General features: G+C 41.7%; 1 protein-coding gene across 3 annotated transcripts in view; it reads right to left on the bottom strand.

Moving 5' to 3' along the window:
* MID2 (midline 2) overlaps positions 1-22859 on the bottom strand; it is an 81076-nt gene extending 58217 nt beyond the window's left edge. Inside the window, exons 1-2 of one of the 3 annotated variants that reach the window (XM_037512106.2) lie at positions 22568-22859; positions 8804-9519 (exon numbers count right to left, since the gene is read on the bottom strand). In XM_037512106.2, coding sequence (XP_037368003.1) covers positions 8804-9463 — 660 coding nt within the window. In that variant the 5' untranslated portion in view covers positions 9464-9519; positions 22568-22859. Of the gene's footprint in view, positions 1-8803; positions 9520-21958; positions 22125-22567 lie in introns of those variants that run through there. The other 2 variants (XM_037512104.2, XM_037512105.2) reach the window with 2 other exon arrangements.
* Between the last annotated feature and the right edge of the window lie 468 nt (positions 22860-23327).

Raw genomic sequence — 23327 nt, forward strand, 5'->3', positions numbered from 1 at the left:
GGTTAGAGCTCTAGCTTAAATATGTAAACTATTATTTGGATCTTCTAAAAGAAATCCTGTACAAAAGGCCACATCCAGTGTTTATATTGATAACACTCAGAATAGTGAGCGACAGCCAACTCTACTTCCCCGGATGCCTTGATATTCTATTCTACTTGCATGATTCCTTTTTAGTTCCCATCTCACATGGACTAGACATTTCCCTCTTTCTCCTTCGCCTGCTCATTCTTTTTTTTTTTTTTTAAAGGTTTATTTATTTATTTTATACAAGAACCGGAGTACAGGCCAGATGGTGGGAGGGTGCGAGGATTCACCAGAGACAGAGCGGGGAGCAGAACAGGCAGACTGAAATACACTGTTGAGGGGATCAGCGGGCGCGACAGGAGAGGTCTGTCACACCATGTGGGACCCTCCCCGGCCAGTCAGGATCAAACAGGCGCTGCAGAGGCTGCAGACAGCTTACAGTGCGGCGCTCAACCGCCTGCGCCACCAGGGGAGGCCCTCATTCTTCGTATTTACCTTCTTGACTATGATTGTGGTGCAGGGAGGCTCAATCCTGGGCCCTCATTCATCTCACTCAGGTAGTGCATGGCTCTACTGTTAAAAACACTCAGTCTCTGGCCTTAGTCTTTCAGTCACCACAAAGGCCTGAATTTCAACTTCTAGAACACTTGCCCTTTCAGTTCTCAGAATACCCCCATGCTTTCTCTCCTCTAGATATTTGAACAATGTATTTTTTTTCTTGACTAGAACAGTCCCTGTCCATTACTCTAGCCCTGTCCCCAATCTGGGGGGGAGGGGTCCCAAAAAAACTTCTCAAAGTCTCTCTTGATATCCCTCTTATGCTCTCTCACAACCCCCGTGCTTCTCTTCTCATCACACTCACCACAATGTCTTGTAACTATGTCCTTAATTATCTGTTTCCCCACTAGGCTGAGAGCTCCACCAGGGCTGGGACTGCAATGTCCTTATCACTGTAACCCCAACATGTCTCCTGGTGCTTGGAACTTCACAGGTGTTCTGTAAATCTCTGATGAAGGAATAAAAGCCGTGACCCACAATCACATCAAAGCTCAAACCTCAAGTCAAATTATCCTATCAAAACTGCTAGTCCCTACCTAATTCCCCCATCTCTGTCCTTACACCACCATGCTTCAAAACACTGCTTTCTGAAAAATCATTCCATTTTTTCTCTCCATGTCTATAACCACTACAATAACTCACCAAGTCCTGTCAATTCTTTCTCTCCCCAGTTTGACACTTTTCTCCAACAAATTCATCATAATTCCCTGCTTTAGTGCTCAACGGCTTCCTTACCATGACTCTTCCTCTGTGCTTTACAGCATCCTGTGTAAACCTATCAGGGAGGGCACTGACCATATGGAACTGGAATTTTCAATTTACTTGCTATCTCCCCAAAGCACCCCAGGACAGAGACTGTGCCTTATTTCCTATGTCCCCAGTTCCTTCCACAATGATATGAACATCTAAAGAGTTCAAAAAACAAAATGAGTGTTTGTTAATTTTTCATTAAATGAATGAATGAATGCCTGGACTAAGTCCCTACAGTTTAAGTTATTGTCTATTCCAATTCAAAGATAAAAGACAAGACACTACCTCATCATATCAACCCTTCATGAACCTGTATGTCACATTTTCCCCTTTAAACTCTACTTCTTTGGGTTCAACAATTCTTGTTTCATGGAAAGCTGTCTGGAGGTTCCTCAGTCTACTAAAAATGGAGCTACCATATGACCTGGCAATTACACTCCTAGGGATGTACCCAAAGGACACAAAAACATTGATCCAAAAGACCACCTGTACCTTTATGTTTATTGCAGCACTATTTACAATAGGTAAAACCTGGAAACAACCCAAATGCCCAAAAATAGATGACTGGATCAAGAAGATGTGGTACATATACACAATGGAATATTATTCAGCAATCAAAAAAGATAAACTCATGCCATTCGCAGCAATGTGGATGGAGCTAGCAGGAATTATGCTCAGTGAAATAAGCCAGAAAGAAAAAGAAAAATATCGGATGGTTTCACTTATAGCAGGAATATAGGGGAACCAAATAAGACATCAGTGTAAAAAAATAATAACAGTACAAGACACAACAAAGCAAAAACAGACAATTATAAACCAGAGACATCCTGCAAGGGAGGAGGAGGGAGATGGATCAGAGGGAGGGAGGGAGGAGCACATGGGACTGAGGTGATGGTGCACGGGTGCCTTGGGGAAGGAAACTCTATGGGGACTATACCTGAGGGGGGTGGGGGAAGCAAATATTGTTTAAAAATGAACAATAATATAAAAAAATAAAATGAAATAATTAATATAAAAATAAAAATAAATAGAAAAAAATAACTCTTGTTTCCTTAATCTTTCCTCACCTATATTATATTTCTGTAATATGTTCTTTTGCCCAATAATAACAGACAGGATTTCCATCCACCCAAGAACAATCTCTGAGTCAACATTTTGTAAACTTTCTCAGACTGATGACTATTATTAGTTCCTTTCTGATGTTGATGAGAAAAATATTTGGGACAAAAGAAATAACAGAAAAACAGAAAGATGAGAGCACAGATAATAGGGGTATCCACTTACTAAACTTGCTTTCAAACCTAAGAAACAACAGAAAACATCCTCCAACACAGGTCTGTTAATATTAAATGCGAACAGAGTCAAAAAATCAATATAATTGTTGGAAGAAAAAAAACTGAGGTTCAAATGAGTCGCAGCACACAGTCTGAGTAGAGATGGAATTTAAAAAGCGCATTTTTACCACCCTCCCACCACAAAACATGTACAAATGTATTCATGTTATAGCAATGGAGACGTTATCTTGGACAACTAAGATACCAGAGAGGCCAGACCTATAAGCAAGAATCATTTTAAAATTACGAGCTTAATGCTGGTGTAGCTGAGAAATCCTATCAAAGATATTGTCCCCAGCCTTACACACACATTTCCACTATCATCACCACCACACCTTAGAGAGTGCAAATATGGATTCAAATGTTTTTTTTTCCTTATATTTAGCTACTGTGGTTTAGTACTTAAGTGAGTGACTGTGAAAGAACTTTTTCAATTCCCTCACTTATGGTAACCAACTCCAACTTCCACTGAAGATTATTCTTACCATGACAATATATGATCTAGCTCCTTTATTAGGGTGATTCCTAGTCTCAGGGTAGGTTTTACCGAGGCCCTAATCCTCCCTAGGGCAGAAAACATACATTATACTTATGGCTCCCTCTTACCCAACTTATCTACAGAGGTGCCCAGGGAAGATTAACAGAGACACTCCTCCTCAGACACAGTGACACACATTAATAGATACCAACAGAGTCTTTCTCAGCCACTCACCCATGCAGAAATACATACAGTGGTATACAGTGACACATATTCATGCATGCAAATATGCCCTCTCTCAACCCAATCTCTCATAAATACATTTCTTTCTGTTTGTTTCTTTTATATTCATATTCATACTGGTTCAGAAACAGTCGAATGCCCCCTGGTAGATAAGTTGGGAAGGTATCTGTCTTGGCAGACAGAAGTGGGTGTCAAGTGGGTGAGTAGACAAATGACTGAGAGAAGGTGGTGGCTGAGTGAGAATGGGTGGGTGGATGACAGAGTGACTGAGTAGGAAGAAGGACAAGTAATCAACTATGATAAGGTTCTAGAATATCATATTTTCCAACCTTTTAACTCTCGTTGTGGCTTTCCTTTGAACATTCTCCAGGTCTCATATCTCCCTTCCCTTTGTCTGACAATCTTTAGCCCTCTTTCTGTTTCAGTCTCTTTTCCTGTGTGTGTGTGTGTGTGTGTGTGTGTGTGTGCCGCGCCTGCGCGATTGTGTGTATATGTGTGTGTTTTACTTTCTGATAACAAAAAGCTTACTCTGGTGCCAGGTAATATTTTATAACAAGAAGATCCCTGATATGTAAATGAAACTGCATTTATGTATTATTTGTACTAATGAATTTGTGGAAATGTAATGAGAAAAAAGAAATGTGCTTGTTTATTCCTTTCAGGAAATTCCTCTATTCCCCCTGGTTTTCATCAACTATATTTTTGGCAGGCTGTGGGCATGGAAATGTGAAGACATCACTCTCAAAGAGAATTATAATAATCACATCTGATTTATATAGATGTCACCATAGGGTTAGGCAGTTGAAAATTCTTGCAATCAAAATGAATAGGCACTTAAAATTAAGGACATGCCATACTTTTGCTAACACAGGTTTTTAACATTACCAGTAGTTCACAGATTTTTTTTCAGACTTCTAAAGTATTCATAATGGCAAGACAGATTTATATCTTAGAAGATGAGAACCAAAGCAAGCTACAAACACTGGTATACTTCCTACAAGTTCATTATGAAGGTTTGATTAATCTGAATGTTTTTTCCACCAATATTATTTTTATTTGATGATGAATTACTTCAATAACATCTTACAATTTTACAACTTAACTACTGAGAGATTTAAAAAAAAATAATGCAGTCTGTGGCACATTAACATTTCTTAGGATTTTTTGAGCATACATTCTGTGTAGTAGACACTAAGGGGGATACTGGGGACATAAAAGATATTGTGTCTAGACTCAAAAATTTATGGTATAGTTGGGGTGTGATGGAGTGGATTTGTGGGGTTTCAACTGAGCACTAAATAGTAGGTAGATATCCTAAACAGGCCAAGAGATGAGCACAAAAAAAACTTAAGGGCCAGCATAGCAGATAATTAGGAGGCTAGCCTGGGTGGATGAAGTAGCATATTTGAGAGTGGCAGGTGGAAAAGATAGATGGGAAGCATGGGAACCAAGCTGAGCAGGACTTAAGAATATCGAGTTGAGGTCTGTCACCAATGGAGAGCTACCAAAATTTGACTTCTTTTTGTAAAACCAACAATTACCAATACAGTAATATTCACCTTTTCGAAGGGTAGGAATTCATGTGATAATGAAAATTCTAAACTACGAAACAAATTTATGGAAATGCAGCATATATCATGAACTAAAGTAGATACTAAAACTAGTAAGTGAAAAGAGGGGTAATAAAGAAAATAATTATTCTGGTTGGACTTATTACAGTAATAACTGTGAGGAACACATTTATTCTTTGAGATTGAAGATCAGCTGTACTATTGGTAGCTTTCTGATGGACATGTAAATAGAGTGGACAATAATAACAATAATAAAATAAGAATCACCGGTCCACTAAACTATTTTGAGTACATATTAAGACTGCATAGCTTCTGGTTATTCTGACCTTTCACCTATATTGTAATGGTTTGTTTATTTACTCAACAAAAAATATTAGAGATTACAAATCTTAATCAATTATAAATGCCTACAATGAAGCTCCAGAACTGAAAAATACAAATAAGCACCGTATCAGTTACTGACCAGAAAGTCAACCCTTAGAAAGATATATACTACCATTCTTCTCTTTCTCCTATGGGCCAAGGGTATATGATCAAGGTCATGTCCCCCAAAGCTGGCTTTCTCTTTTTTCCTTGGGGAAATATCAAGCATATTAAGAGGATAATCCTAAATGCTTTTCTAAATTAAAATTAACTCAAAAAAGTGAGCATATGTGACATTCAAGTCAGACTTCCTCTCTGCATAATGTGGAGAACTAATATCCTTTTACACCTGGCATCAAACCAAAGTGACCTCCCCTAACACACCCTACACACACACACACACACACACACACACACACACACACACAGCACCTCCTTTCCCTCCCCAAAGTCCAAGATGTTCCAGACAACATAACAAACCACAGGGGTTGGGAATGATTCATATGTTTCCACTCTCCAACCAAAAATGAGCAAAAAAGTTTCCACTTAATTTATAATCAAAATTTTCTGCACATTTCCTAAAAAATTAAAGGGGAACTATTCAAAATCTGGCCTTTCTTTCTCCAAAAATTACTGATTAGTTACAGACTAAAGTATCTTTCTGTAAAATACTTTTGTGCTCCATCCACCCCTAGGGATGAGGGCTATAGCTGCATGATGCCAAATATCTAATCAATCATCCAATGTTTTCATGTTTTCGGATGTTTTCAAAGAGCTGGTGCTCTGTAGATACAGGCTTATTCTATCCAGCCTTTTGTTATCTCGAATGTACATATGGATACAGATTTTCTGTTTGGAATATTTCTCAAGGCCAATGCCTTATTATAGTTCCAACACCTGCAAATATTTGGCAAAGATTGTTCCATCCTCTTCACATCCCCCACTCTTCCTGCAACCCCTCCTCCCTCTCTTGCCATTATGAAGCTGTAAGTTTATACACTATGTCCTTTTCCTTGATGTTGTTAATCGTTTATCTGTGACCCATGAAATGTGCAGTTGCTGGAGCATAAAGTTAGGTTTCAAATCACATTTCATGGGGGAAAACTTAAGTCCAAAAGAAAGTGGCAGCAGGCTATAGTAGAAAGGGTACTTTACTCCGGCTGAGTACTTTACTCTAAGCTGAGTTCCAATTCCAGCCCGCCTACTAACCAGTTCTGTGACTTTAATCAAATCATTCAACCTGTTGAAGTACAGGGCTTCAAAAGCACAGGAGAAGGGGGTCAAAAGTTACAAACTCACAGTTACGAAATAAATAAACCATGGGGATGTAATGTACAGCATGGTGACAAGAGGTAATAATACTGTATTACAGAAAACTGCTTTTAAAAAAATCATAAAAGTTCTCATCAAATGAAAAAAAAAATTGCCATTCTATATGGGGACACAACTATACCTATTGTGATCACTTCACAATATATACAAATAGCGAATCATTATATTGTACACCTGAACGTAATATGATGTTGTATGATTTACTTCAATTTAAAATTTTAAATCAATTTAAATAGATGAGAATTACCTGAAACAGAGGGGGAGGAAAAAAATAAAGCGTGTAGGGCTTCAACCAGACCACGGCCAAGGCTTAACATACATGATTTTAAGAACTGAAGACAATCAGATTATTTCTCTCTGCAGTCTTGATATGAATGAGAATATCACCTCAAGAGAAATCAACAGATAACCACTGAATTTTGTATAATTTTTAAATATTACATCTAAATAATAAGCAAAAGTTTTATTTATATGTAAATTAAAATATTTATTTGCATACAAATAATAAGCAAATAATAAGCAAAAGAGGCACAAATCAATGTCAGTGTGACTCCTCTTACTATTTCTAACAACAAATCACATGAATTTTCCAAAGCATGACAAGAGGAAATTTCCACTCCCTTCTTGTCCTCCTTCCATCCTTTAAAACATCCTTCCAGCTTGGCTTGTATATCCAGGCCCTATTTGAGGGTAATAATCTTATTCTTCAGTAAACATTTTATTTTTCTGGAATTCCTGTTAAGGAGCAGCTTTTTAAGATAAGTTAAACCACATAGCAGGCAGGCACTGAGAAAAAAAATCGGTGGATCTGACATTTATTAAAATCAATATAAGGTAGTAGGGCTTTAAAAAACAGGCTTTTGGGTGGATCACGAAGATGTGGTATATATACATAATGGAATACTACTCAGAGATCAAAAAAGATAAACTCATGCCATTTGCAACAATATAGATGGAGCTGGAAGGGATCATGTTAAGTGAAATAAGCTAAAAGGAGAAAGATAAATACCGAATGGTGTCACTTACATGTGGAATATGGAGAAACCAAACAAAGGGTCAGACAAAGACAAACTTTAAAACCAACCCTTGAAAGCTGACCATAGATTTGCAGCATCTAGCGGGTTGGGGGGGTACATGGGGGGCGGTGAGAGAGAATAATGGATTAGGGTGGAGGACTGTGGGTGCTTTGCTAGTGGAAGTGCTATGGTCACTACACCTGAGGGGAGAAATTCTACACTGTCAAAACACTATCAAGGATGTAAAACGATGGTACTTAAAAAAAAAAGTTGTAAAAAAAATCAGCACTTGGACTACATGGCACAACAACTTTGGAAAACTCTGGTCACTGAACGCTAATAAAGGACTAGGAACATCCAAAGCAGAGACGGCAAACAAGTGCTTCGGTCTGTGACCCACAAAATCCAACACTGGCACAAAATCTGACACTGGATTAAATATGAATTACTTACAGTTAAAATTTTAAGTTCAGGTATTTGACTATCCCTCCTGACATCATGGCACAACTGAAATTCCTTTTTTGTCTGTTAGTTTAGTTTTGTTTCTTAAGCAGGCTTAGAAATAGCCTCATGTTAAGGGCTTGATGGCAATTTGTACTGGCCAATAGCAAACCTTTGTTTCTTCAGTGTCCTGAGAGTGCAAACACATACCCTACTGTCCTCCACAAAAATCTTTCACCTACATAAATACACTGAGATATCTCCACCCACACCTACACAGAGACACACCCAACCTTGCCATTGCTATATGCATACATATGCAAATCAGCAGATATGCTAATTGCAATACACCTACACAGCTACTCACATACTTAAAAGAGGTGGAAAGATCATGGCAAAGATATGTAGTGTGAAATATGTCACTAACTGAGGAGGCAGGGTACTGTATCCCTGGACAGACTACTGGGGTGGGCTAACTCACCCAGAATTGGCCAAGGATGAGCGAATGCAAGCAGGTTTATGCAATAGATAGGAGGGTCCAGTGACAGTTTGCAGGTTATTCCTCACGTGAACAATTTGGAATTAATTCACTTGTCATGCAGGAAAAGTGACTGTTTTGTTAGGAACTTGTTAGCTATATTACTGTATATTAAGAGACAGAGTCGTGTAAGGGATAGTTCCCAGATCCCTTACCTTGAGTTTCTCAAATCGATCATTCAGGGATGCAACCTGATGGTCTCGGTGACGCCCCACCAGTTTGCATAAGGCACAGATCAATTGGTCATCAGATACACAATACATGTTCACTTTCTCATTCTCATGGTCCAGGCAGGTGATCCCTCGAAGATGTGTGTCTGGCACTGGTTCTACCAGGCGGTGGCTGGTGAAAGGTTTCTTGTTGGGGTGTGTGGCCCGCAGGCAACGGTCACAGTAGGAGACCTCACAGGTGATGCAGGTTTTCACTGCATCCCTTGGCGGGTCCTGCTCACAGAACTGGCAAGCAATTCGCTCACTAGACATGGTGGTGCTGGGCCTGTAAGTCCTCTCCCGGCGGCTCTCACTTGGGGAATTGGGCCCACTGACTGAAGCCTTCTGGAAGCGGTCAATAATGTTCTGCAGGGTCACATTCCTCTTGAGGCCATCCAGGCCCCGGTGGTTCAGCGAGATAACATACCTGCACGTGGGACACTGGAAAGCGGTAATGGGTTCAATGGATTCACCAGAGCTGCAGCTGGAGACCAAGATGCGGTGGGCGCAGCTGAAGCAGAGGCTATGAGCACAAGGGAGCAGAAGGGGGTCTTCAAACAACTCGAGGCAGATTGGACAGGTCAATTCAGACTCCAGTGTTTCCATCTTTAGTGAAAATAATCCTGCTGAGGCATTAAGAACCACAGAGGTTGGGCTTTCACCTACAAGGAATACAAAGCAAGAGGCATTAAACATTTTCAAAGGAGAAGTGGATGTAGCATAATTATACACTAACCAATGGAGGTTTTATATGCTGGACTCCCCAGGGGGACTGGAGCACTAGGAAAGTGATTTGGGAATTCATCAGAAAGCCTTTCTTCCCCTTCATACTTTGTTTCTGACGAACGTCTGCGTTTACAGTCCTGCACTAGTAAATAGAACCTAGTGGCCACTTCTGAATCCCGGTTACAGACTGTTAGTTACTATTCCAGCTCACAACTCTGGCATGGATCATTCTCTCACATATTCTCCACTGACATCTCTTGTCCTGGACTATGATACACCTGCGGTGCTGCAAAATTCTCAATCTCCTTTCTCCAATTTTACTTCAGGGTAAAATAGAGGGGCTTGCTCCTATTTCACATGCAATGGAAGGAACACAAGGAAATATTTCAAACTAACTCTCTAGTTCATGAAATTATTGCATTCTGAGAGCATGCATAAAAAAGAAGAGTTTTAGAAAAATGTGGTTCTTGGTACAGGATAATAACTTTTCAGAGTGTGGACCTGAATTACCTCCTAGTACCACACACGGAAATTTCTATTTCATTCCATTTCCAGTAAACTGAGTTACTAGAGACAGAAGATGAGAGTTTTCACTTTCACTTTCTTCCCTCGCCTTCAGAAAAGATTGAGAAATGATTCCAACTTCTCAACTTACTCAGCAATGGGTGCCGGTCAATAAGGAAGATATTTGAGCACAGCGCTTCAGTTTGGTCTTAATCTTAAATAACCGGTAAAGTAGTGCAAGCTAAAAAGTTCACCTCCCATATGTCTCTTCACACTTCTTAAAATAGAACAAGATGCAAATCAAGAGCTAGATATAAATTAGCAAGGTGAGGAGCCTTCATTACACTGGAAACCTACATTTTAGTGTGCACCACAATAAAAGAAATTACCCAAATGACAAGGAACTACCCTCTTGTTCTAACTCTCTCTTTTCTTATGGACATTTCTGATTTGAACATATGTTTATTGCTACAGATCTTCCACTAATTAAAACCAGCACATATAAATATTCTGAGCAAGACTTAAATAAAGAAAAATGATTAAAAGTGATTAAAAGTGTCAATGCCATTTATAGGAAAGAAAAAGACATCTTTTGTTTTTTAATAACTTTTATTCATCGTCTCACTATCTTGGAGACCCTCATCAGGGCATGAAAATTTTATTCTGCCATGGCTATTTGTTCAGATTGTATCATCTGTCAGGGGCTTATACATAGCCCTCTCACAGAATACTTTAAATATCAAGTATAATTTGTACTTTCTGTATATAAGTAAAATAGATGTGCCACTAAAAGCTGGTTCTAAATCAAACTTTAAGTGCATGGAACTAACTAGCAATTTTAATGGAAATCAATAGGAAATCGGGTTGTAAAACCAAAGAATCTTTTTTGTAAAAGTCTTCTCAATTGGTTTGGTGAGTTCAGATATTTGTATGACCACTTTTTGAAAATGTGAGACTGTGATATTCTCGTTCTACAATTTACAAGTGCCTGAAAATTGTTGGCTACTATTTTGTAACTTATAACATCTAGCAGCATTTACTTAAAGAGATGAAAAAGTAAAGCAAATAAAATGTGCATATATCACAGAATTTTGGAATTGGAAGTTACTTTAGTGATGATAGACTCCACCTTCCACTTAAGGTAGGAATATTGCCTTTAAGAGTTCCTACTCTTAAAGCACCCCCAGATGCTTAAGTTCATGTTCATAAATGAACTTGCTATTCTCCCCCAAACCAAAGTACCTGCTCCTCTTCCAATTTTTCCTATGTTATATCACCACCCAAGCCTAGAAACCTAGAGGTTCTCTAATTTACATATTTATCACCTCAAACACTGGTGGCTTCCAGAACATTTATATATTTGTGTCTCCTGCTAACTCTCCCTGCTCCTTGAAGGCATAAGCTATGCCATGTTTTTATTCATCAAACAGTGCTTCTTAACACTAGGTTTTCCGGAACTGTTAAATGAGGATCAGGGCCTCCCTGGTGGCATAAGGGGTTAAGCACCGCACTATGAAGCAATCCGCAGACTCTGCAGCACTGAGTTTGATCCCTGGCCAGCCAGGCCAGGGAGCAACCCACATGGCACAGCAGACCTCTCCTGTCTCGCCCGCTGCTCCCCTCAGCAGTGTATTTTGGTCAGTCTGCCTGTTCTGCTCCCCACTCTGTCTCTGGTGAATGCTCTCACACACACCCGGCAGCTCTGGCCTGTACCCCAGCTCTTGTATGCATAAATACATAAATCTTTAAAAAAAAATCAGGATCCCTTAATCCAGTATTTATGTATTCTGTGTACTATGTTAAGCACTATACACACATTATTTCATTAAATTCCATCCAGAAGTCTGTGAGGAGGATACTGCTACTATATCCACCTTATTGTTAGGAAACTGGGGCTTAGCATTATTAAGTGAATCAACAAGAGCATACACACCTAGAGCACTGGGATCAGTCTAATGCCAATGCCCATGCTCTTTGCCCTACACCTCTACTTCAATCATCTCACCACCTTCACTGAAGTTTATCTTGGCTATTTACAAGACTGCTTCTAAGCATCATGTCTCTGATCTATTTTTGTCTCTCTGAGTCCCTCAGAGTTTCTCTGAATTGCCTATACTTCTGAATCTCTTCCAGAATCGTATCTCTTCTAGGCCCATCCTGACCTCACACTACATTTCTATTACTGTCTCTTCCACAACTGCATATGTGCATTCCTCGATGTCTGTTGGAAGCTACCTGGGAAAATTGAGTTAAGGTCTCCTGCCAAAATGCCAGTTGGTGGGAGCACTGCTGAAAGACATGTTTACGTGCTGAAATCCACACAAAAACAGTTTGCATTCTACAGCTCCTCTAAGTCTAAATATAGTGCCATATAAATTCTTCTGCACAGAGAAAAAGCTCTTTGAATTTCCTTGGAACCCTAAAAATTATTCTCAATTAATCATATTAGAACCTCACTGATGGGTCAGGATTGCCTTGGATAAGGTCAAAATAACATTTTAAACTGGGGATTTCTGGACCTCTTAGAATTGAAAAATGTTGTGTCTAAGTCATGCACTCATTAGTCGTCCATAGTGCTTAAAACATTCTCAAGGGCCTCCCCTGGTGGCGCAGCGGTTGAGCACTGGGCTGAGAAGCTGCCCACAGCCTCTGCAGCATCAGTTTGATCCCTGGCGAGGGTCCCACATGGCGCGCAGACCCCTCATGATGCACCCGCTACTCCCCTCAGCAGTGTATTTCGTCGGTCTGCCTGCTCTGCTCCCCGTTCTGACTCTGGTGAATTCTCTCACCCTCCTGCGCTTCTGACTGTACCCAGTGCTTGTATAAATAAATAAACAAACAAATAAATAAATAAATAAATAAATCTTTAAAAAAATAATAAAACATTCTCAAAATACTCTTTGGCAAAAAACTAAGTCAAACAGCATCAGTGCTCAAAAATACCTACTTTAATTGATCTCATCTCTATAAGAGTAACATAAGATGGTTACAGTCTGTTGCTTATGATAAGTAGCTTTTTTTATACTGTTTCTATTCTGTTGTACTTATCATCATATAGTAACTGCTTTAGCCAGTTTTGGGGAACTAAATTATTTTTAAGATCCTTCAAACATCTGTTCTTATCTCTCATTTATGAGGCCACTTTATTCTGGTCACTCCTAATATTTCAGCATCATCTCAACTATCCCCATTTTCCCTACCTCCTGGAATATCAAAACACCTTTCTCCTTAACATTTATTGGGCATTTATTTTGTACAAGGCACTAAATATTGTCTTTTAATGCATTTATATCATTTAATTTTCAAAATAAGCCTCCAAAAAGTTGTACTATTTTACAACAAAATTTTTTAAAGGTAACTTGTCCAGAATAAAACTGAGAATCCAAAAATAAACTCACATTTATTTATGGTCAACTGATTTCTGTCAAGGGTTTCAATAAACTTTTCAATAAATGGGCTTGTAAACTTGATATCCAATTCACAGGGACGGCGTTAGAGTCCTACCTCATATTTACTCAAAATAGATCAACAGCCTAAATGTAAGTGGAAACTATAAAACTCTTGGAAGGAAGCAAAGGTAAATCTTCATGACCTCAATAACAAGGGTTTCTTAGATGACACTTAAAGACACAAGCAACCAAAGTGGGGGCAGGGGTGACAAATAAATGGGGCTTCACAGAAAATTAAAATTTCTGTGCTGCAAATTATACCATCAAAAAAGTGAAAAGGTGATGATTCACAAAATGGGGGGAAATATTTGCAAAACATAGGTCTAGTATCTAGAAATATATAGAACTCTTACAACTCAATAATAAAAATATCAAAAGAATATTTTAAAACAGGTAAAGGATTTCAATAGACATTTCTCCAGAGAAGATATATAAGTGGTCACTAAGCATGTGAAAAGACAGTGTAATTGTCAATTAGGGAAACACAAATAACCACATTGAGATACCACTTCACACCCATTAGGATGACTGTGAGTAGAAAAATAGGAAATGTCAGCAAGAGAAAGTGGAATCTTCATACATTGCTGATAGGAATGTAAAATGGTGCCCTGGTCTTGGGAAATTCTGTGGCAATTCCTCTAAAGGTTAAATGTAGAGTTACCACGTGATCCAGAAGAATTTAAGACATGCTCACTCAGCATGTATCCTTCAAACATGTATACAGATGGTAGTAATATTCATAATAGCCAAATGGTGCAAACATTCCAGATGTTCATCAACTGAAAAATGGATAAACAAATGCAGTCTCTATTCATACAAATATTAAATATTATCCTTCAAGAAAAAGGAATGAAGTACTGATAGAAAGTTACAATATGTATGATCTTTGAAAACATTATGCTAAGTGAAAGAAGCCAGTCACAAAAGGGCATAAATTGTATGATTCTTTTTATACAAAATGACCAGAATGAGCAAACCCATGAGCACAGAAAACAGATTAGTGGTTGCCAGACGCTGGGGGCTGAGAAGGATGCTCAGTGACTTAATAGATATGAAATCATTTGGAGGATGACGAAAATGTTCAAAAAGTAGTGGGGATGTTTGTGCAATTTTATGAATATATTAAAAAACACTGAATTGAGCACTTTAAAATGGCAAATATTATGGTATATGAATTATATATCAATTTTTAAAAATATTTAAATCCATGTCTGATTCCAGAGTATAAAGAGTTAACCACTACACTATAAGGCCAGATGTGTAATTATGCTGTGTTTCTAAACTCTATTGGATTGCTTACTCCTTTCAATTATTTTTCTAGGTCAGTGATTCCCTGGTCTAGGTTTTGCAATACTTCAAGATATCCTTAAAGATCAATGGGTGTCAGAAAATTCTCCGCTTCCAGTTTTTTCTTGTTTAAGAAATATAAGACTCCTAAAAAATATTTGACTCTTAAATCACAACATACTTTCAGGAAGTGGTATAGCAAAAAATGAAACAATGCAGAGTGCTGTAACTTCAAAAAGTTTATGAATCACTAATCTCTGCAGAATTAGAGAGTGTGTCAAGGATAAAGACAGGATCTGAACCTGATAGGGTATGACCTAATGACAGGTAATCATGAAACTTTTGCCAGAAAATGCAAGTCTGTCATAACAAATGCATTGATTAAATGCCTGGGAGGGTGGAACAATTGTTAGGTTTAAGAAACAAATGCCCATGTCCACATACACTGATTTGCTCCCTCCCGTATAATTTAGTTTCAGCCATGTAGTCAAATAAGTATGTTTATACATTTCCCTTCCTCTATTATAAAATCATTTTTATAAGGCTCGTCTTCACCACACATCCTCCTTCAGACTGGGACCCCTGAAAAAGAAGCTGATGAGAATAAACTATCAGATAGCACAATAAGACTGTTTGAGTAGGTAGAAATACAAGAGAGGACTTTTGATGCAGGTGATTGAAATTTTAAAAAAAAATACATTCTATATTTACAAAATGAAAAATTGATTTCAGCATCACCCTCCAAATCCAGCACTCAGCTAACTCTGATCAGAGAGAGAAACTATGATCTACACATGGCAGAATCCTATTATTTCAAATGTTATTTATACATAATTAAATGCCCATTTATTTCAACAGTTAATATTCCATCTAGTTTTCCTCTTACAGGCTTGCAGAGCATGGTTCTGGGCCCTCATTACCTCTCTGAGGAGCCATGGTTTCCCTTCCTCACAGAAAAAGCATGATTATGAAACCAAGCCTGACCTCTGGGCTGTAGAATGAGGATTGAACTGAGTTGTAGGATTTGTTTAAAAAACAAACTAACATAAAGTAAACATTATTCAGGATATTAACATTAATGTCTCATAAACTCTTCCTTAAAACCCTAGAAACTGCCTTCCCTGCTATTGAGGGGTAAGGGAATGTGTCCTGGCTTACTCTAATGTCTCCTCAACTATAAAATGTTGTTCAAGTTGGACTAGAATCACCAGATGATATCTTTAAGATGCTTTCCAGCTCTGACGTTTTATTAGAGAGCTCTTGTTATCTGTTACCACACAGGAAAGCACCTTGGATGACTGAAAAGGAGCTCCTCAAAACACAAATCTCATTTATTAGTGTGACTAGAAAGGCTGACAAGCGATGGGCATCATCAGGAAAGGAAGTGGAAATAAAATTAATTCTCTCCCTTGACTAAACCAAGGTATTAAAGTGCTGTGGCTGGTTTTGCCTGTTGTACCTCAAGGAAGATAAACAATGAGTGTTCCAGAGGGGGCGGAGTCCTATGCAGTTATAATGTGAACACCTTTAGGAACTAAAAAGGAAGACAGCCAGATCCTAGAACACTATCACTTGGAAGGATCCTCAGAAGGTCACAAAAGATCACTTGGGAACATAAAAGGCAGCTGATGCACATAAGCCTCACCCTAAAAAGGATAAAGACTGAAAATATCAATAGAAACCCAGATAAAAAAAAAAGGCCAGGTGGTCAGTAAGTATAATTAATAACAAATCATTTTATATTTGTGTACCATTTTATACTTTTCAAGTGGTTTCAAAGCCATCATCTCATTTGATACTCATAATCGAGGCTGGTAGTAGTCCTGGCTCTAAATTGAATTAACTGAGTGATCCTAGGTAAGATATTTTAGCTATGTGTACCATAGCCCCATTCGTAGAATGAAAAATGCATGTCCTATCCAGCTCGCAGGTTCTTGTGAGGATCAGGTGAAGATAAAATAAAATTATTGACTTGCTTCATACATATAGATATTCTCATCCTGCATTCACAGATCATAGATACAAAGCAAGTTTTTAATGAAAGCAGCAAATGTTTGGAAATTCATCCAAACACATGGTTGACAAAATGGACACTCCCCCACAAGTTTTACCGAGAACCATGGGTCTGATTGCTGTATTTCCTATGTTCATAAGTCTCCCCAGTTAGACTGCAGTCCACCCAAGAAAAGAAATGTCTCTCTTCTCTAAAACCTTTACTGTGCACCAAGGGAGCTCAGGACTGGAGGTTGACTACAGACTCACAGCTCCAGAGCCAGTTCCTGTCTAATGGGTTATTAAAGCCTACTTAATATATTGCAGTATGTGGATTTAACGATATGTTCTTTACAATAATTAGCACCTAAATCCAACTATTGGCTATTTTATACAATATAGTCATCACAGACATTAAAACGAATATCAACATAGCACAACTAAAAGACCTAAATCTGCTACAAACACAAAAGATTAATCTAAGTAACCAAGAAACGGATTTGCCAAGGTAACGCATGATAATTGACAGGAATCCTAAATACAATTCATAACACCTTTATCTTAATGCAGATTACACGGGCAGTTACAAGGTTAGGGAACAAATGAAGAACAAACAATTTACCTACTGCTACCAGTATAGCTTTTTAATCTCTTTTTTAAACTGCTTTTTCCAACCTCTGTTATCCAATGAAACGTGTAAATTTTGAAATGTTCAGTGGCACACCTGGATGGGCAGTCATATCTACCTCTGCACAAGAAAACTAGCAGTAAGTGTATGCAGGACATGTGTTTGAATGTTAGGCTGAGAGTACCCCAAGTTCAGGTCACAAGCAAGGGACAGAGAACAGAAGCCTATTTGAAATCAAGCTTCTACTCCCCTGGGAACCACATGGATCCTAGCAACACTGAACAAAGGGCTATAGACAAAGCAATAGAGGATTCTGGACCATAAACCATTTTTCTATCTCTGAGCTGTATACATTCACACACTTCCCTGTCCAGCATTAGCACTGTCTACCATGCACATGGGTGATGCCACCATCTGGGCAAATTGTAAATGCTAGGATTTTCTGTTTCAGGAGGATTTGGGATTATATAATGAGTTTGTTATCATATCACTTGGTCTCTGCAGGGGAAGATCCAGAGACCTGGGACACTGTTCATTAAGCAAAGAAGTCTGACTTGCAGGAAACCACCACAAAGCCCACAGTCAGCCAGGCAGAGAGGGAGCCAGTCAGAGCACTGCCAGGGAGACAAGAACCCAAGTAGGACAAGTCTTACTGGGGATACTTCACTAACCCAAGTAATTCTAGTGTGCATTCAGGTGAACCGCACACGGAGAAGGGAATGGTAGGATGTTAGCACATTTACTCAATCCCTCCACCACATACTTTAACCATGTAGTAGTCTTAGTAGCTTATATGCTTTTGAAGGGAAGCATAATGCTTCCCTTCAAATAAGCAGAACCTGCTTATTTAAGGTTCTGGAGAAGGGGCAGATGGAAAGAGAAAAAATGTAGAAAGACCCACAGGCAGCAAGTGTCCACAAAAGACTCTTAGCAGAGTCTTTATTCCTGAAAGTAGAGAGAGAGAGAAATATATACTGAAAAGAGGAAAAATAAAAAGGGGTCTAGCAGTGTGCACAGGAGAATAACTGGAATTGAAATATCTTCTCTCAACACCACTCATCTGGTCTTCTCACTGTGGAGCATGATCCAGCACACTGGTCGAGAAACACTTCTCTTGTCTCCTCTGCACACACTGCTTAGCGCTAAAACACAAAGTTTTGGGGATACGGGCATTAGTGCCATACCACCTTGGTGCCAAAATTGCATGCAAAAAGTGAACGGTTGTGAAACTCTGCCCAACTGTCATATATACAATATCAATGTTACACTTCATATTTTGATGATGCAATGGTCTAAGCCAGGACACACAGTTTAAATAAGGAAGTGCTTAGACAACACAGTGCCTCATTTTCCCCTTTGTGCAGGAAAGGACAAAAACTTTATGCTACAAGGAAGTGGAAGACCCCCTGGCCTCCACTAGCAGCCAATTCCCAGGACTGATCAGCTAGAGCGTTACCAAGATCCATAAAGACTGAATGACAGGCACATACAAGGCAGACCAGGTACCTCTGAACAGCAACTCAAGCCATGTTCTGTGCCTTAGGCCTGTCTTCACCTCTTTAAAAAAAAAAAAAAAAAAAAAAAAAAGATTTATTTATTTATTTACACAAGCACTGGGTACAGTCAGAGCGTGGGAGGATGAGAGAATCCACCAGAGCCAGAGCAGGGAGCAAAACAGGTAGACTGATGAAATACACTGCTGAGGGGAATAGCGGGCACGGCAAGAGAGGTCTGCACGCCATGGGGGACCCTCACCGGTGGCCGAGGATCGAACTGGCGCTGCAGAGGCTGTGGGCAGCTTCACACCCCAGAGCTTAACCACTGCGCCACCGGGGAGGCCCTGTCTTCACCTCTTTACTCAGGGCTCTGTGTCCCCATTGTGAGACAACTTGAATGCTGCCGGACAAAGTGCAAAGAGGATATTCTCGCTTCCTTACCAAGCCAGTAAGGTTTACTGAATGGTAAAGGCATACTCCTTCCTCAGCTTCCTTCTCAACTGTCATGGTGTCAGCAGATTTTATGGGAGGAGAGATGAGGGAATGGACAGGCTCACTACCCAGAGCAATTTTGGGGCGCAATTATGAGACTCCACTGGCAGTGCTTTAGGAACTACAAGTTGGAGCAAGTTGCCCTGCACTTACAGGAGGGATTAACTAAACCAATTTCATGTAAATCAATTTGCACTGTTCAGATGATATGTTCATGAAGCAAACAAGTCACTCCAACTTTCAGCAGTACTTCCTGGAGGTGGCCTCACAAGGTACAACATGCTAGAAGAGAAGCCTAATAGTCATGAAAGTAAATGGGAGAGAAACCATCACCATTTCTTGTCTGGATTCTCTACCGGTATTGGCACTGCCCCTCCCTATCCTAATCCTGGAGCTGCAAAGAAGAGGCAGGCCCCAAACAAGCAGGGGGCCAAGATACTAGGCCAAGGCTGGGACTTCAGCCCAGTCAGCAGAGGACTCTGCATGCACGTTGTAGGCACTTAATAAAAATTGTTGACTCACCACTGCTAAATGCTAATCATACTTATACAGCTATGCCTGAAATTATTTATGTCACTTTTCAGTAGAAATTAACTAACTGCCCCCATATATAGGCTAAAAATGGGTGAGGTTATGTTTTCAAATGAGTCTGACTCAGATCATTAGGTTGGAGTACATTAGATATGATTCACGCCTCGACTTAAAATAATCACCATTACTCTGTAGGCCTAGTTTTATATATGTTTTCATTCAGTTGTATGTGTATCAGAAAAAAAATAGACTTGGGAATTAAGTAGGTGATAGATTTGGCTGGGGGGGGGGATAACAATGGCAAGTTAAGATTTCCGGTAAACTAGGGTTCCTGCTTACACCTGGTCAAACTATTATCCCTATAAAAGGTAAATGAAGTACTTTCTTTGAAAAGCATAATGCTGAGTTTATAGAACCCTTTCATCTTCAAAGGGCCAAGCCAAGACTCACAATACCCAGCACACAATATTATGCCTTTTACACGAGTACATCAACTATGAAAGAAAGGTCATAGGAAGGCCCTAAGGCCATGAAGCCAACGCAACATCAGATTTGGGATGAACTGTCTGATCTTCTTGGCTCCTAGACCTGTATTTCAGCCACATAAATCAAGTTGTGAAGAACAATCAGGGAAAATCTAATTCACATTATATATCTATATTAAGTTAATTGATTGGGCAGGAATATATGAAAATAGCGCTGTTTCCCCCTCAGGGCAGTGATGGGTAGAAGACAGGATGCGAAGGTTAAGGGTAATCAGCAGGGCAGAGTCAGAAGTAGGGGAGGGTATCTCCGCATTTCCCTTGTATTGGAACACTACCAGACGAACATTTGAGTAGTGGGAGGGGAACAGAATGGGTGAAAGGCAGCCCTTAGGGTCCAACTTGCCAATCAGAGGAATCAAGCTCTCCACAGCACTTGTCTGTGCCTAGTCTCCAATATATTTCTTTATCATGGCTCCCCATAGGAGACACACCGCCATCACTTCCACCCACCGCACACTCAGAAATGGTCAAAAAGGCAAAGTGATTGAGGACCAAGAGGCTGCAAGGCTGAAGGCTGGAAGTGCACGGGTTGATGGATGGGGGGAGTCTAGTCTAGGGCATGGGTAGGGTCTGAAGGGAGATCGGAGTGGGCAGGTCGATGTGCAGGAAGAAGAGGAGTGGGTGTGACGGTAGACAGGGCAGGGTGGAAGAGAGCGAAGCACTCAGCGACCCCAAGATCGCAATTTTCTGCTCTAAGAATCGCCTGCCAGAATTCACGTGCAGCACACGAAGTGCTAAGTTTTCTGCACCTTATCATCCCCTTAAATTTTCTGTCCATCTATCCCGGCGTCACTGACTTCATTCCTACGAGTCCGGAATGGAAAACCCCCATGTCTCCCGGGTTCAGTCGCAGTCTGTCCGGGGGTCCTGCGCAAGTTTCCCTCTCCCCCACTGAGCTGTTTTCGCAGCTAGGCCAGAAATAGGGAACCACCGAGACCGAGCCTCGAGGATCGCTCCCCTGGCAGGAAAGGGCTTAAGTTTCACCGGCCTCCCGCCGGCCGGGTGTCCGCAGCATCCCGGCGGCTGCAGCAGCCACTGCCCGGCGGACAGACGGCCCGCTGAGGGGCGCCGCCCGGACCGAGGAGTCGGCCGGCCGCGGGAGCGTGGGAAGGCGCCGGTGCCCTTTCCCAGCCTCGCGCCCCGGCGCCGGGGACCCGGCCGGGCCGCACCGGGAGGCCTCCGCCCCGCACCCCGGAGAGCCAACTCCGTCCCAGCAGGGCAGCGACGGGCGCCCGGGCCCCATCGGCGCACGGGGAGCCAGAGATGACCCGGGTGCCTGCCGCAGCCGCCGCCTCCCGCCCCGGGGCCCCGCCACCCCGCCCCGCTGAGCCCCGGAGCCCTCGGCCCGCGCCGGGCCCCGGCGGCACCTGAGAGGCGGCCGCAGCCGGGGCGACCTCGGCGCGGGCGGTGGCGCTCAGCCCCCGGGGCCGCGGCGAGGGGGCGCGTTTTACCCATAGCGTTCCCGGGTGCCAGCCATCTCCTCCGCGCGCCCGCGGGCGCCAGGCGCTCGTCTGCCTCCGGCGCGAGCTGGCTCGGGCTCCGGCGCGAGCTCCCGGGCCGCCGCCGCCGCCGCCGCCGCCGTGGCCGCCGCCGCTCTAGGCCGCCGCCCGCCTTCGCCGCCGCGCGCCGCGCCAGGGACAGCACGGCGGCCGCGACGCTACGGCGGCTGGGTCTCCCGAGCCCAACTTAAGAGTTTTCGCCCCTCAGTCCAGGGGCAGCACCATGACACCACGGCCGCACCACACTGTCATTTCCGCTGCCGCAGAGGCAAAAAAAAAAAAAAAAAAAAAAAAAAGGCGATCCCGTCGAAAAGGGGGGGGGGCAGTGGGAGCCAACAGGCCAGGGCTGACGCCCCGAGGGAGCTCTGGGAAGGGCCCTGGCAGCAGGGGCGCTCGGCCACCTTCCCGGGCTCACCTTCCGCCACCCCCGCCGCTCCCAGCTCCCCCAGCCCCTCCTTTGGAGGCGCGTTTACAGGTTTTCTCCCCCGGCGGGAGGGACCAGAGAAACCTGAGCAAGCAAAGGCAGCGGGTGGGTGGGGTTCTGGTTACTACTGTACCTACCAGCTGATTCCAGCAGCCTTTTCTCCAGCGCCCTGTCATCTTGAAGGAAGACACACCGAAAGGGACCCGGGTGTGCTCGTGTGTGAGTGTGTGTGAGTGACTGTGTGTGTTTGTGTGTGTGTGCGTGTGTGTGTGTGTGTGTGAGACAGAGAGAGAGAGAGAGAGAGAGAGAGAGACAGAGAGAGAGAGACAGAAAGAGAGAGAGGGAGAGAGAACAAAATACAGAATGTGTGAAATGCAGAAGACTACAGCCAAACTCTTTCCACCCACCAACCCCTACTCCCACAAACCCCCAAGACACCGAAATGGCCTTTCAACCAGGAATGAGAAGAGAGGCCTAGGTCCACCCCACAGGTCCTTGGATAAAGCTGTTCTATGTAAAGTTAACTACAGAGTAAAACAAAAATAGTGGAGGAGACAGAAAAGGGCAGACAATTGAAGGAAACCCAGCCCCTCTTTCTTTTTACAAAAGGAGAATGGCCGAGCTTTATTGGCCTTGAGCAGAAGTGTTAGCGATGGATTAGAGCCATCAAAATTTAAAAAGCAAGCAAACAAACACAACATCGGAAGTACTTTCATTTGCACATTCAAAGCTTTAATGGGCAAAACAAAAGGGTCATAACTAAGAAGACAATAAGGTGGATTCCAACTAGCCAGGTGTATTCAATGTCCTCATTATGCTAATTGCTCCTTCTGCAGCCCTGGAATGCTCCTGGTCTGGAGCCATCCTAAGGACTGACTTATCTTTGGCTCAGAGACC

Source organism: Talpa occidentalis, unplaced genomic scaffold (genome assembly GCF_014898055.3).
Source record: "Talpa occidentalis isolate TD23 unplaced genomic scaffold, MPIMG_talOcc4v2.1 talOcc4.15, whole genome shotgun sequence".
NCBI lineage: Eukaryota > Metazoa > Chordata > Mammalia > Eulipotyphla > Talpidae > Talpa > Talpa occidentalis.